This window comes from Ascaphus truei, chromosome 22 (assembly GCF_040206685.1).
Source record: "Ascaphus truei isolate aAscTru1 chromosome 22, aAscTru1.hap1, whole genome shotgun sequence".
NCBI classification, from domain to species: Eukaryota; Metazoa; Chordata; class Amphibia; order Anura; family Ascaphidae; genus Ascaphus; species Ascaphus truei.
In genome coordinates, this window is record NC_134504.1 from 5,802,541 (window position 1) to 5,817,335 (window position 14,795).

General features: G+C 55.3%; 1 protein-coding gene across 1 annotated transcript in view; it reads left to right on the plus strand.

Moving 5' to 3' along the window:
* The window catches only part of UBE2O (ubiquitin conjugating enzyme E2 O), a 24,259-nt gene extending 9,470 nt beyond the window's left edge, over positions 1-14,789 (plus strand). Inside the window, exons 8-18 of the mRNA XM_075579752.1 lie at positions 1,836-1,983; positions 2,945-3,402; positions 4,379-4,533; positions 5,339-5,451; positions 5,590-5,718; positions 6,446-6,535; positions 8,304-8,958; positions 9,497-9,633; positions 11,041-11,244; positions 11,881-11,938; positions 12,547-14,789. Coding sequence (XP_075435867.1) covers positions 1,836-1,983; positions 2,945-3,402; positions 4,379-4,533; positions 5,339-5,451; positions 5,590-5,718; positions 6,446-6,535; positions 8,304-8,958; positions 9,497-9,633; positions 11,041-11,244; positions 11,881-11,938; positions 12,547-13,244 — 2,845 coding nt within the window. The 3' untranslated portion in view covers positions 13,245-14,789. The remainder of the gene's footprint in view (positions 1-1,835; positions 1,984-2,944; positions 3,403-4,378; positions 4,534-5,338; positions 5,452-5,589; positions 5,719-6,445; positions 6,536-8,303; positions 8,959-9,496; positions 9,634-11,040; positions 11,245-11,880; positions 11,939-12,546) is intronic.
* The last annotated feature ends 6 nt before the right edge of the window (positions 14,790-14,795 follow it).

Here is a 14,795-nt window from a genome sequence, read left to right on the forward strand (position 1 = left end):
GGCGAAGAATCCCAGATAAAGAGCCCTCTATTCCCCATCTATGATGAAAAAATGATCAGCGTTAAAATATAACTTTTATCTAAAAATAGGGGAACTTCAAACTAATTGACTCAAATATGATGCGTATTAAAGAGTTAAAAATGAACTGCGGTATTTTTCCCACTGGAGAGCACCACTTTTGTAATCCTGTATGGTAAATATCTTTAATGGGCATGTTTTTTGGGTCGATTTTTATTTGTGTGAAGTTCCCTCCCCCCCCCCTTTTTTTTCTTCATCATAGATGGGGAGTAGCGGGTTCTTTCTCTCTCCGATTCATCTTTGGGTTCCCGGCCTGCGAGCGCCCCGTTTAAACATTGGGGTGATGTGTCGAGGCAAAATTGGCACACAAGCGGTCCTTTTTCACCTGTGTCTGTCAGTGTCCGCCTCTTCACTGTCTCTTGTCACATGCGCATAGATTGAGCTGTACCAATGTCGGTAAACCAGATTGCCTCAGCACATCCAATGTGACTAATTTATTTAGTTAATTTCCAGGTGTTTACTTTATAAAGTTTTTAACAGGAAATAATATTTGAAAATGAGAGGTAACTCTACGTATGTCCTGGGCGCAGTTATGTTGAGCGTCCATGCTTGGGTTAAACAAACGGTGCTTAAAAATGATATTTACTGACATTGTATAACAATGGGCAGTTGGAGATAATGTTCGGCTTATGTAAGGCTGCGCTTATAGTGCCAGAGCGACAGCGCAACCAAAACTCTGGTAGTCGGTGGAATTAGATTTTTGGAGAGACGTTCTCCATGTGACTGGCTATAAGCCAATCAGGAAATACGACTTTCGCAATGGCGACGGGTGATGTCATCGGTCGCCATTGCCGGCTGTATAAGCGCGGCCTAAGGAGAGACAAAGTGAAAGACCGCTTAAAGCAGCAAAACAGGTCATTTTGTCTTTAATTACAGGATTGAAGCAGAGGGTCTTTAAAGCTGAAGTGTGTTAATGTCCACTCCGGGGACCCCCTGCTTACAGAGACACTGGACTTTGTAGTGGTGCCGGGAATTTATGTAGGCAGGGCCTAAGGAAATGGCTGCGTTTAATTGTCCCGCTGGCCAATAGGAAGCCGTGACATCATCTAGGGGCTTTAAACAGCACAGATACTGGCGTCAAGTACCGAGGCGTCTATGGAAGCATTGGGTCCCCGGAGCTGAAATGAATGCGGATCGGCTCCGGTGACCACCCCGGTGTTAATCCGGTAATAAGAATAAAAACAAGAAACCTGTATTGTTGCTTTTAAGCCTTAGACCGTTGGCGGCTTTGAGAGTCTCTGATAGGTTGTTTGAGTCGGGAGGTGCGGTAACAGGCGCAAGCTCCCAAGTACGGGGTCACTTAGTTCAGTCTTTTGGACAAAACCTACCAAGTCTGCAGCCACGGCAAGATGAACCCCTTCACCAGGTACCGACACTGCCCAGTTATACGGTGCCCTTTGTGTTTCTTCCACTGCGGGGAGGAAGTGAAATAATGATCTAGCCAACAGCCTGGGATGCGTGGTGTGTGTGGTGCTTAAGGGGTTAACATTTAGCAGCAGTGTGAGCGCTATAGGGAAATTACAACTGGTTAGAAGTGCCCCAAAAATGTAACTAAAAAAATGTAAATATAAATGCACTAAACGTGTCCCATTGGCTGTGCATTGCAGCTCCGTGTATACTGGAGGTCCCTGTCCCAGAGTTGCTCCGGTGTATATAACTGCGGGTTTCAGCTTCCTATATAGACTATAGGCCTATTATGTATATGTGCTAGAGCCTGGTGGTTTTGTTGATAGGTGGTCACGGTTGTCTTCTCTCAGGGTGAAGCGGCTGGGCTCGTTTGACCACACCCAGAGGCAGCTGGGGGATCGGTGTCTCTACGTCTACCCAACCAAAGTGGAGACGAAGTTCCTGTGCGAGAGCCTGGAGAAGAACTGCCTGCTGGGGGAAGTGGCCGTCGCCAAAAAGGTGGGGTTCTGCCAGAGCTGTTATACGCAGGTTTACACGCTCTTCATATCGGAGGAGGAAGCATACAAACACATCCCCGGACACCGAGCTTTGTGTCGACTCGCAAACATGTGGTGAATTCGCTCCTAGCGTATAGATTGGGTCTATCTGTCTCTTATCCTACGGAAAGGGGGCTGGAGCGTGAAGTCTGGAAACGCTCAACTAAAATGGTAAATATTCCATATTAGGTGAGCAGCTATGGACAGTGACCCATGGGATGACACTGCTGCCTCTGCGTGGGCCGCGGCACTCTGAGCGGTGCTAGCCTGGGGCTCATTCTTTTCCATGGTTTGTGTACCTCGTACGCCATTATCCGCACAGTGCATTATGGTCCGGGAACCAGCACTCGCTCCCTTGTTGCGGTTCATCGGCACCATTTGCATGGCTTAGAATAGGTTTTTTTTGTTTTTTTTTGGGTGGTGGGGGGAAGATGTTCGTCTTCACCAAGCTCAGGGTGCCTGCGTCAGATTTCCTCTTCTCCATAAATTCCGTAAGCGTCCAAACGGTAGCTTATTGATGGCACTGCGTACTTGGAAGCATTTGTGACGTGGAGGATGCATCATGGAACTCCTCCATGCAACCTCTTTCTCCCACCCCCCCCCTTTCCCTCTCCCCCCCTTTCCCTCTATCCCCCCCCCCCCCCCCCATATCACAAGCTGAGCAAAACGGAAAGTTCTAGGAAGGAAGTTCAGTTCAAAATGAATCTTCAATGCCCAACTGATTACCTAAATTGTATTTTTCGCACATGAAATGGCTTTCTGGGTAAATTTAACTCGGTTTTCTCGTGGAAATGACCAGGGAAGAGTTATTGTTCTGGTGGTAACTAGCCCAGCTGAAGGGAAGCACCACTGTTCTGCACATGCCAATTGCACTTGTAACGCCAGATTCCCCCATGTCTGTCCTGCGCTTGTCTTTCTCGCAGATAGAGAGGTTACAGGATAAGTGGGTGGTGAGGCTGATCTCCTGCACCCAGGGACCCTCCTGCCCAGCTGACCTCCTCAAGAGAAACTCCACAACAGCCCCAGCGTCTGCCGACCTGCCGTCCCGGAAGGGTGCGGCGGAAGACGGAGACGAGCAGGACAGAGTAACGGGCAGGACCCCCAACCCGGCGCATTCTCCCAAAGAAGCTTTCGGCGACTTCAGGGAGGTGTTCCAGGACTTCCACCTGCAGTCCGCCGAGCAGGACGCCGACGACGAGGCCGCGGGCGACACGGACGACACCAGCTCGGTGACGTCTTCCGCCAGCTCCACGGCGTCGTCGCAGAGCGGCAGCGGGGCGGGGCGCAAGAAGAGCATTCCCCTGTCCATCCGAAACCTAAAGAGGAAGCACAAGAAGAAGAAAAAGAGCAAGGTGTACAGGGAGTACAAACCGGGCGACAGGTCAGTGAGCAGGGAGCGCGACTCTGCCCCGACCTTGTGTGACCTTTGCGTGTGGTAATGCTATACAGAGCGAGCTGTGGAGTCGGCTCTGAACCTGGCTGTCATGTTACATTATTTCTATTGCAAATGATGTTTAATTAGTGTATTTATTTATAGAGGTTCTGTATGTAGGGCAGCTCGAGTTCTAGAAGTCTCCCGTTATGATGGAATATGTTGTGTTTGTGTCCTGTTATATTAGCGCAGTGCTGATGTTAACCGGCCAGGCTGTATAGAGTTGAATTACCGGTGTGCGACCTGATTTTGTTTTATCACTGACGCATTGAATGTTTATGTGCAAAATATTGCCCAGCAAACTCGCCGATGGGAGTTACGGCTCTTACGATGTCCGTCCCATTGTAAGGGACCCAGTGATCCATCAAATCGGACCATCCCATCTCAGCATGTCACTGACCAGAAAAGAGCCCCCATCCACCGCAGGGTGACAGTCCGTATCAATGGCTTACCCATTCTGTCCCTCCCACCGCATGGTGACCGGATGAATGGCCTACCCATTCTGTCCCTCCCACTGCATGGTGACCGGATGAATGGCCTACCCATTCTGTCCCTCCCACTGCATGGTGACCGGATGAATGGCCTACCCATTCTGTCCCTCCCACTGCAGGGTGTGTGAAACGTAGGAAACTTTCATTCGCAAGGGACCGATGTCCCGTCCCTCCTACCTCGGTGGGGTGTCCCGTCCCTCCTACCTGGGGGGGGTCCCGTCCGTCCTGTCCCTCCTACTTCGGTGGGGTGTCCCGTCCGTCCTACCTCCGGGTGCAGATGTGTTCTGCTCATGGCTGCGGGGTCTTGCGCCTGAACGTCCCGTGGGTTTGGGGCAAAGCTGGAAGTTTTTTTTTTTTTTTTTTTTGAGCCTTCCAGAACCAACCCACCTTCTGATTAATCAGAACCGTGCTTCATGCCCCGTTGTGTCCCGCAGGGTGGCGGTTGAAGTCATCACCACCATGACCACGGCGGACGTTATGTGGCAAGACGGGACCGTGGAGAGCAACATCCGGTCTAACGAGCTGCTGCCCGTCCAACACCTGGATAACAACGAGTTCTGCCCGGGCGACTACGTGGTGGACAAGAGAGGTGTGTGTGTGTGTGTGTGTGTGTGTGTGTGTGTGTGTGTGTGTGTGTGTGTGTGTGTGTGTGTGTGTGTGTGTGTGTGTGTGTGTGTGTGTGTGTGTGTGTGTGTGTGTGTGTGTGTGTGTGTGTGTGTGTGTGTGTGTGTGTGTGTGTGTGTGTGTGTGTGTGTGTGTGTGTGTGTGTGGTCTCTCTCCGCTCCTGGAGACCCCAGTGGCTCAGTCAGAATGAAGCAGTGGTAGCCCTAATACGTGGCCTGTTGGTGGCCCCTGAGGACTGGAGCCGCCGCTGCTCTAAAGGGACACGTTTAGTTGGGAATAACATGTGCAAGGTCCCTTTTTATTAACTTTGGATTGAAGCAGGGCGTCTCCAGAGCCGAACCCCGTTAACTTCAGCTTGGGGACCCCCTGTTTCGGTGATACAGACCTCCGTAGGGAGTAGCCAATAGCCGGCTAGCAGGGTTCACGTAATAGCGGAGTTTCAAAGCTGCCGCTTCCTGCCGGCCAATGGGAAGCAGTGACCTCCCCAGGTTCGGTTTCCTATTGGCCCACGTGATACGGGAGCTTTCAACTGTACTGAGATATTGGCGCCCGCTTTGGATCTCTCTCTGGAAGCAGGGGCTCCCCGCACCTGAAATAAATGGGGTTCAGCTCCAGACCCCCCCCCCCCCCCCTGCTTCAAACCCATGTTTAATAATTTAAAGAAGGCACCCTGATTTCTCCTCTGCAGTCTTCTCTTAAACCCAACTGCCTTCCGTGTCCATCCTAAACCCAAACATTGGTCCAGTGACCTCTTTGTTCTGTGCCCCCAGCCCAAGCCGTGCAGGACCCCAATGTGTATGGCGTGGTGCAGTCCGGGGATCACACTGGTCGGACTTGTATAGTGAAGTGGATCAAACTGAATCCTGACGGTGACGACGTGGAGGTGAGCGACGGGGACCCGTATATCCGCCTATGTGTTTGTGTAACTCCTGAAGTGCCTGGTTTCCGGCAAAACCAGAGACCTGGGAAACGTCCTTGCACACGACGCGATAACCGTTTCCTCCCCCCCCCCCCCCCACAGGTCATTGGGGAAGAGGAAGACGTCAGCGTGTACGACATCGTCGATCACCCAGATTTCCGCTTCCGATCGACGGACATCGTAATCCGCATCGGGAGCTCCGATCCGGCCGTCCCGACGGATGACAGCCAGGTGGGGGCTTCAGGGATGCTGACGGGTGGGGTGGGTGGGGCTGTAATAAGAGAACAGGCTGCTCAGTTACCCCTAGAGCATGCGGTTTTATTTACTGCCCTAAATCCTAACCCAGAGGTATTTAGCAGCACATGGCGGGGTGGGTGGTCAAGTGGCCAAGTGGTCTCCGGAGCGGAACCGCTTTAATTTCAGTTCTGGGGACCCCATGCTCCCCGAGATACCCCCATAGGGGTGCCGGAAGCAGCTCTGTCGCGGTTACTTGAGGTTATTGAAATGGCGGTTTAAATGCCCCGGGAGCCAGTAGGACGCCGTGACATCATCCCTCGCCGCTTCCTATTGCCCCGTGTGAGAACGACATTTTTAAACCTGTGGAGCGGCTTCCGGCGCCGCCTACGGAGGTAAATATCTAGGGGAGCAAGGGGTCCCCGGGGCTGAAATGACCTTGGTCCAGCTCTGATGACCTCCTGCTTCACACCTGGAGAGGGGGGAGAAGTTACTGCCGCACGCGCATGTTATTCAGACTCCCGGCTAGTTACGTTAAATCCTCCGCCTGCTAAATAATCGCTTTATCAGGGGGCGGAACGGGGGGGGGGGGCAGAGATATGCGGGTGCCTGTAATACAGACGCATGTACGGGGTTTTTGGAGGCGGCCGTCGCACAGAAGCTTTGTTTTTGCGCGCGTATTAAGGATTTCTCCTTCTAACCCCTGTCTCCTGCCCCCTCTCAGCCCTCGGTGGGACAGGTTGCCCGTGTAGACTTCAGTAGTAAGGTGGAAGTGATCTGGGCAGACCGCTCCAGGACGGTTGTTCTTCCTCAGGTAAGTTACACGCGCCCCGCTCGCTGCGACGCTTAAAGCGGCACGACAGGTTGATTTTTGTTTATTTTGTTATAGATTTTGACGCTGAACCCCGTTAATGTCGGCTCCGGTGACCCCCCCCCCTCCCCCGATGCCAGGGAGTCTAGGTGCCTAACGGCGTCACGCAGCCAATAGGAAGCCGTGATGTCATCCCTTGCCGCTTCCTATTGGCCCACGTGACCTGGGCCTTCAAACTGCACAGCGATGCAGGCTCCCCCTACAGAGATCGGTATCTCGGGAAGCAGGGGGCCTCCAGAGCTGAAATTAATGGGGTTCAGCTCCAGAGCATCCCCCCGCCCCCCTCACCCCCGCTGCAATCCTATAACCTAAAAAATGTATAGGATTGCATGAAAGTAAAACGACCTGTAGTGCTGCTTTAGGAGAATCCTATGCAGGATGAGAACATGGAGGCCGCACGCACATCTGCCGCGGGTATTCCGCCTGCAGAACCGTCCCCGGCTGATGAACGCGTTAGCGCAGATTATTCCGTGCGATAAAGTGTACGCAGACCCAGCGTAGCTTGCCCACGTTTCAGCCCCCAGGCCGGCTGTCCTCGGCAGCGCAGATCTTTGTTTCGCTGCAGATAGTTTTGACGACGCGCGCCTCTTGCAACCCCCCGGCGGTTTTTGGTTTTCTGCCCACATCTGCGTCTCTTCCTTTACCAAGATCTAACCAAGTAACATTTGCACCCCGTCCCCCCCATGCGGTGCTGCACCCCGTCCCCCCCCCATGCGGTGCTGCACCCCGTCCCCCCCCCATGCGGTGCTGCACCCCGTCCCCCCCATGCGGTGCTGCACCCCGTCCCCCCCCATGCGGTGCTGCACCCCGTCCCCCCCCATGCGGTGCTGCACCCCGTCCCCCCCCATGCGGTGCTGCACCCCGTCCCCCCCCCATGCGGTGCTGCACCCCGTCCCCCCCCCATGCGGTGCTGCACCCCGTGTCCCCCCCCATGCGGTGCTGCACCCCGTGTCCCCCCCCATGCGGTGCTGCACCCCGTCCCCCCCCCATGCGGTGCTGCACCCCGTCCCCCCCCCATGCGGCGCCGCGGCCCGTCGTCCCCATGCGGCGCCGCGGCCCGTCGTCCCCATGCGGCGCCGCGGCCCGTCGTCCCCATGCGGCGCCGCGGCCCGTCGTCCCCATGCGGCGCCGCGGCCCGTCGTCCCCATGCGGCGCCGCGGCCCGTCGTCCCCATGCGGCGCCGCGGCCCGTCGTCCCCATGCGGCGCCGCGGCCCGTCGTCCCCATGCGGCGCCGAGGCCCGTCGTCCCCATGCGGCGCCGCGGCCCGTCCTCCCCATGCGGCGCCGCGGCCCGTCCTCCCCATGCGGCGCCGCGGCCCGTCCTCCCCATGCGGCGCCGCGGCCCGTCCTCCCCATGCGGCGCCGCGGCCCGTCCTCCCCATGCGGCGCCGCGGCCCGTCCTCCCCATGCGGCGCCGCGGCCCGTCCTCCCCATGCGGCGCCGCAGCCCGTGTCGCTGTGTTGCACCGTAACACAGATTCGGGTTGGGGGGAGAAAGATCAGATGTCCATAGAGGTCAACCCTTGTGACATCGTAATAGGGCGAGATACACCCCTTTTTTATATTTATAGCTTTATAAACACTCATCCGAAATACTGCCGTTCGTTTGACCCCTGAGGGAGGCGAACAGAAAGCCCCCCAGTGACACACTTGCCCCATTATGTCTCCGAGTTCCTTGCTGACCCCAGTAACTGTGTTGTGTTCCTGTCCAGCACCTGTACAACGTAGAGTCTGAGCTGGAAGAATCCTTCTACGACTCCGTAGACAGTAGCTCCAGCGGAGCTTCCTCCGACGAGTGGGAGGACGACAGCGACAGCTGGGAGACCGATAACGGGCCAACGGAGGACGAGTACCTACGGGCCGAGGAGGCGGCCCCCTGCGAGTCGTCGGCGCCCGCCGAGCCAACGCAGAAACCAGCGGAAGATGAGGCCGAGCAGAACACGGCCTCGGCGGCGGCCGCCGTCTTGAGCGTCCCGGGGATCGCCAAGAGCTTCAAGGAGCTGAAGGAGGCCATCAAGATCCTGGAGAGCTTGAAGAACATGACGGTGGAACAGCTGCTGACTGGGTCGCCGACCTCGCCCACCGCCGAGCCGGAGAAGTTCACCCGGGAGAAGAAGTTCCTGGACGACATCAAGAAGCTGCAGGAGAACCTGAAGAAGACTCTGGACAACGTGGCCATCGCAGAAGAAGAGAAGATGGAGTCTGCGCCCGAGGGGGACAAAGAGGAGAAGGCAGAGGCCCAGGCGCCCGTCCGGTCAGAGTGGCCGAGCGACACGCCCGTGCTGTGCCAGCAGAGTGGCGGGAAGCCGGGGGTCCTCTTCACCAGCGCCAAGGGGGAGGTGTTCTCGGTGTTGGATTCGGTGCCAGGTGAGAACGGGTGGGGTGAGCTGCAGTTGGCGCAGGACCTCTCCAGGCATCCTCTCGTAGGAGCGTCTACATGCATGGAGGTCCCAAAGGGCAGGCTCACGCTAGCGGTCAAATCCTCCGATTTAGCTGTTTAGTAACAATTCTACCTATTCGTATCCTGTGACCAATGTATCTTACATTTTATTATTGTATTCTTCTGTTTATTATTGTCCTCTAACGATGGCGTGAGAAGTGCTTGCAGAAAACCAAAACCATAGCAATTTAACCTTTTTAGGATTGAGGCTTGACCGTCTGGTCGCCAAAATAGGTTACATAAACATTGTAAAAACTCTCCACGTCTGGAAGTGTTAAACATTTCATATGATTTAAATCTACTTTAATGGGTCCACTTAGATTCCGCTCCATTTAATAGTAGACGTGCCTCTGTCGGCTCAGTTCGGAGGGACTTGCCTGTGTAGCAGCCGGGCCTCCGGTCGTAGATTCAGGATTCGAGCTAAAACGGGTCTCCTGCCCCCCCCCCCCCTCCTCCTCCCCGCAGAGAGCCACACCTTCCAGAACATGGAGTTCCAGCCGCCGGAAGCCAAGAAGTTTTTCAGCACCGTGCGCAAGGAGATGGCCCTGCTGGCAACGTCCCTGCCCGACGGCATCATGGTGAAGACGTTCGAGGACCGGATGGTAAATCCTCACCGTATATGCGTATGGAGTATCACAGCCAGGTTTTGTTATTCTCTTCCGTTCATGGGGTTCTTGTCCACACATGAAGTTATTGTGCAGTTAACGCGTTTTACCTTTCCTTCCGGCACAGTCACATCGATCAGGGGTCCCTGCCCAGCGTACGACAACGTGGGGGCTTCAACTCCCGTCCTCAAGCTCCTCCTCCCCTCTTCCCCCTCCCCCCCAGGTCAGGGTTTTAGCCAGTGTCGCAAATTGGATTTTCAGAGTAACCCAGATTAAGTGGCAGCTTGAGGGTCATATGTGATGTCATATGTGATGTCATATGTGATGTCATATGTGATGTCATATGTGATGTCATATGTGATGTCATATGTGATGTCATATGTGATGTTTCAGAACACTGACAAAAACCTGCTCCTTGATCTCGGGAACCCTCATGCAAAATGTGGTTACAATATCTTGAGACTCCACATGTGTCGCGAGCAGACGCGCAGCTTCCCTAAATATATAGGAGATCTAATATAAGGGAGATGTAACGTGTTCTGCCCACTTAAAGGGGCAGTCACACATCGGTCTGTCGCATTTCTCAGGGCTCTCTGAATGGGGGAGTATTTTTTTCACCTTATCCCACCCTGTCCTTATCGGGGACCTGGTGAAGATGTGGGGAGGGGGGACTCTGGCTGCACAAGCGCTTGCTAATCGTACAGTGACCTCACACAGTGACGAAATCAAACCCCTCCCCCTCCCCCCAGTCATTTTAATACATAAATTAAAAGTACTTCTAGGTGCCTTGGTTAAAAAAACAACAAAAGGCCGCAGTTACCCAGAGAGAGGCCGCAGTTAACCACAGAGAGGCCGCAGTTAACCACAGAGAGGCCGCAGTTAACCACAGGGAGGCCGCAGTTACCCAGAGGGAGGCCGCAGTTACCCAGAGGGAGGCCGCAGTTACCCAGAGGGAGGCCGCAGTTACCCAGAGGGAGGCCGCAGTTACCCAGAGGGAGGCCGCAGTTACCCAGAGGGAGGCCGCAGTTACCCAGAGGGAGGCCGCAGTTACCCAGAGGGAGGCCGCAGTTACCCAGAGGGAGGCCGCAGTTACCCAGAGGGAGGCCGCAGTTACCCAGAGACCCCATAAACGTGTCACTGGGATCATTTTACGTTGGGCGTGGGAGGGATTGTCCCTTAAACAGCAAACAGGAGATACGTGAAAACAAGAAGAAACTCTTTCAATGCATTACTTCCTGGTAACACATTTTATAAATAATCACTCCCACCAAAGGAAGGAATGACCGGAGAAATGGGAAGGATGTGGCAAAAGTGCCCACTTGGTTCCCTGCGGTACTTGGTACCAATGTACTAAGCCGCGTCGTGTAAACCGCTTCTCCCCTGCCTTCTCTCCCGCTTTTTCAGGATCTCTTCTCCGCGTTCATTAAAGGGCCCACCCGCACCCCTTACGAGGACGGCCTGTTCCTGTTCGACATGCAGCTCCCCAACATCTACCCCGCCGTGCCCCCCCTCTTCCGCTACCTATCCCAGTGCAGCGGGAGGCTGAACCCCAACCTCTACGACAACGGCAAGGTGTGCGTCAGCCTGCTGGGCACCTGGATAGGGAAGGTAAGACGCTGTCATTGGAGCTCCCGGCCTAGCTGCTAACAGTTCCCAGAATCCCCTGTGACTTCCTTTAGCACCCGAGCTTGTAGCCGCGCTGCTCCCACTCTCTGGGACAGTCTGCCCCGTACAGTGCGAGAGACGCCTCTCTGGGAATCTGTAACAGGCTCGGGCCTACCTGTTTCCCCAGGAATTTAATGATCCACAACCTGTCCGCCATTTAATAGCTACAGCCCCGTCCCATCCTGTGCGGTATCTTTCCTTGGGTTTGGTCTTGTTTATAACTGTAAAAGTTGTAGTCTCTTTCCCTGTTTGTAACTGATGCGCTTAGAGTCCCATTGGGAGAAAAACGTTAAATAAAGAAGTAAACGACATTCGTGTGCTGGGCTCTGAGCAGGGTGGCACTATCGGAGAGCTTTAGTGTTAAACACCAAAACAAGCTGGTATAGCTTTGAAAAGATGTTAATAAAACATTATATTTTAAAACCGAGAACATGGAGATGCGGGGTTAAAGTCTGAAAATCCCGACGCACTGCAAGAACCCCGTAACAGTCATCGTACATACAACATTTGCAGAGTAATTTGGGTGTCTGCGCTTCTGACCTCTCGCGGTTTTTCCGTTCCCCCCCCCCCCCCCTGTAGGGCACTGAGAGATGGACCAGCAAATCCAGTCTCCTCCAGGTCCTGATCTCTATCCAAGGTAAGTACCACCTCTTGTTATATTCCCTTTGGCTGTTAGTGAGGCCTGATGAGGTTTCCCGAATCCTTATTCACAAATGCACCATTCACGCCCGCGTTATGATGATTTGCCCCCCTCTCTGGCACTTGCCCTAATAGAAATACCTCTTCTCCTCCTCCCCTGCTCCCCCTCACCTCCCCTGCTCCCCCTCACCTCCTCCCCCGCTCCCCCTCACCTCCTCCCCCGCTCCCCCTCACCTCCTCCCCCGCTCCCCCACACCTCCTCCCCCGCTCCCCCACACCTCCTCCCCCGCTCCCCCTCACCTCCTCCCCCGCTCCCCCTCACCTCCTCCCCCGTTCCCCGTCACCTCCTCCCCCGCTCCCCCTCACCCGCTCCCCTTCACCTCCTCCCCCGCTCCCCCTCACCTCCTCCCCCGCTCCCCCTCACCTCCTCCCCCGCTCCCCCTCACCTCCTCCCCCTGCTCCCCCTCACCTCCTCCCCCGCTCCCCCTCACCCGCTCCCCCTCACCTCCTCCCCCGCTCCCCCTCACCTCCTCCCCCTCACCCGCTCCCCCTCACCTCCTCCCCCGCTCCCCCGCTCCCCCTCACCTCCTCCCCCGCTCCCTGCAGGTCTCATCTTGGTGAATGAACCATACTACAACGAAGCCGGGTTCGACAGCGACCGGGGCCTGCAGGAGGGCTACGAGAACAGCCGCTGCTACAACGAGATGGCGCTGATCCGCGTGGTGCAGTCCATGACGCTGCTGGTGCGGCGGCCCGTGGAGGTTTTCCAGCAGGAGATCCAGGAGCACTTCCAGGGCAGCGGCTGGCGCCTGGCGCTGCGGATAGAGGCCTGGCTGGAGACCAACGAGATGGTGGAACGGGGCGGGCAGCTGTCCAACGGGCAGGACCACCCCTGCATCGCCCCCTACAGCCCCACTGAGCCCGGGGAGCTGGACTGCACCCTGGATTCCAAGGACCTGGACGATTCCGGGTGCGGCGCCTCCACGCTGGCGCCCGGAGACACCCAGCAGTACTCTGACTCGGAGAGCCTGGGCAAGGGGGCGACACTGGGCAGCAGCCCCGTGGAGGAGCTCAGGGGAGCCTCGGGCGGCGGGCAGCCCAGCGTGAAACCAAAGAAGCGCAGGAAGAGCTACCGCAGCTTCCTGCCCGACAAGAGGGGATACCCCGACATCGGGTTCCCCCTCTTCCCCCTGTCCAAGGGCTTCATAAAGAGCATACAGGGCGTGCTGGGGCAGTACAAGGCCGCCCTGGTGGAAGCGGGCATACCGGAGCCCCGTGACGACAGACTGGCACTGCCATTGTAAGGACCAGAGACACCGACGGACACACTCTGCCTTCCCCACCCACCTCATCTCACGCTTACTTCACTCCCCTCCCTGGGATTCCCTTTTCACTGCCGGAGGGTCCCATGTGCCGAGCTCTGCAGTGGTTGGGGGACCTTTTTTTTCTAAATATAAATTAAGCCCCATCGCTGGCAGCTGCCGGAACCGAACAAGATTGTAACCCTCCTATTAATCAGGGCTGAAACCATTTCTTCCCCCCTCCCCCCGCTGTCCTACGTTTTATTTTCCCTCCGTACCGTTTCCTCGCGCCCAGGCGTCTCTCTGGCGCTGGAGCGCGTCTTGCTGCTATCGGAGGGAGCGTATTTGCTGCCCCTCCGGCCCCATTTCCTCCCCCTCACCCCCGTATCTACAACATATAGGGGAGGCGGTAAAATATTTTGAAGGGATTATTGACGGCTTTGCCGGGGGGAGGTGCCAGCAACTACTTGCCGACAACCCCCTGCCAAATGGCAAATGCACGAGTCTGCTTATCTGTCCGATGTGTACTCTGCATCATTATAGGATGCGGTATATTCCTCTGTAGGTGGGGAAGCAGGGAATTGAATTGCTGCTGTGATTATTATTTTGTGTTTGTTTTAATAACCCGATTCTGTATAATTCCTTGGACAGCGCAATGTACCTGCCAGCGAAGGGGTTAAGCGCTGCCCCTGTCCCAACGATCGTACCTGCTCCTTTCCGAACGTGGTTTTTTTTTTAATATGGCGGTGAGACTGGTCAGGCCACTTCCGCCAATTTAAACGGGCGGGAGATTTAAACGACAGAACAGTTTGAAGTTGCAAAAACAAAGTGCTGTTACCAAGTGAACTTTAACCATGTCTGGGCTGGACCCGCTGCGAGGGAGACACCTTACAAGTACCGGGGTATCCTAAGTGCCCCGGCAAGGGGCAACAAGACGTAGATCCCTTCGTGTAAAATGACGGCTAGGAAACGGGCAGATGGGTTTGTCGGTGAAGTGTCAGGGAGATTGGCTGCGCATGAGATCTTCATCTTGTATAGAAGAGATTTAAAAGGGTCTTCAGCAAACACGGGGGTGGTCTCGGGTTAATGGAGGCTTTGGCTGTTAAGAATAGCTTATTTTAATCTTTTTCGCCCCCAAGCGAAGTCTCGGGTATTGTATTCGATGGCGGCTGGTTTAATATTACCGTGAGACTCTACGGAAGTGATCGAAAGAGAACATTTGTGCGGAAGGCAAAATCATTGACGTTTACAACTGGTTTTAGTTGGAATTACAGATGTTAGACTCCATTTCCCCCACCTGCCCCCAGGTAGTGTCTGCAGTGCAGCAGCAAAACGTGGGAGGGTGCCACGGTTTGTTACATAGCGGCGTTCTGTCTTTGCACAAGTATACTATAAAAGCTGGTTGCATCGCTGGCATGCCGACGCGCATGGGCTTCCTTGAGGTGTGTAACGCAGTCATTAGTTGTGGCACTTCCCGTACACTCCTTGTAATGTGTTTTAAGGCAGGTTGGAGACGAGGAGTTGCGGTGCTCGCCCTGTTTCTGTATGTATCGG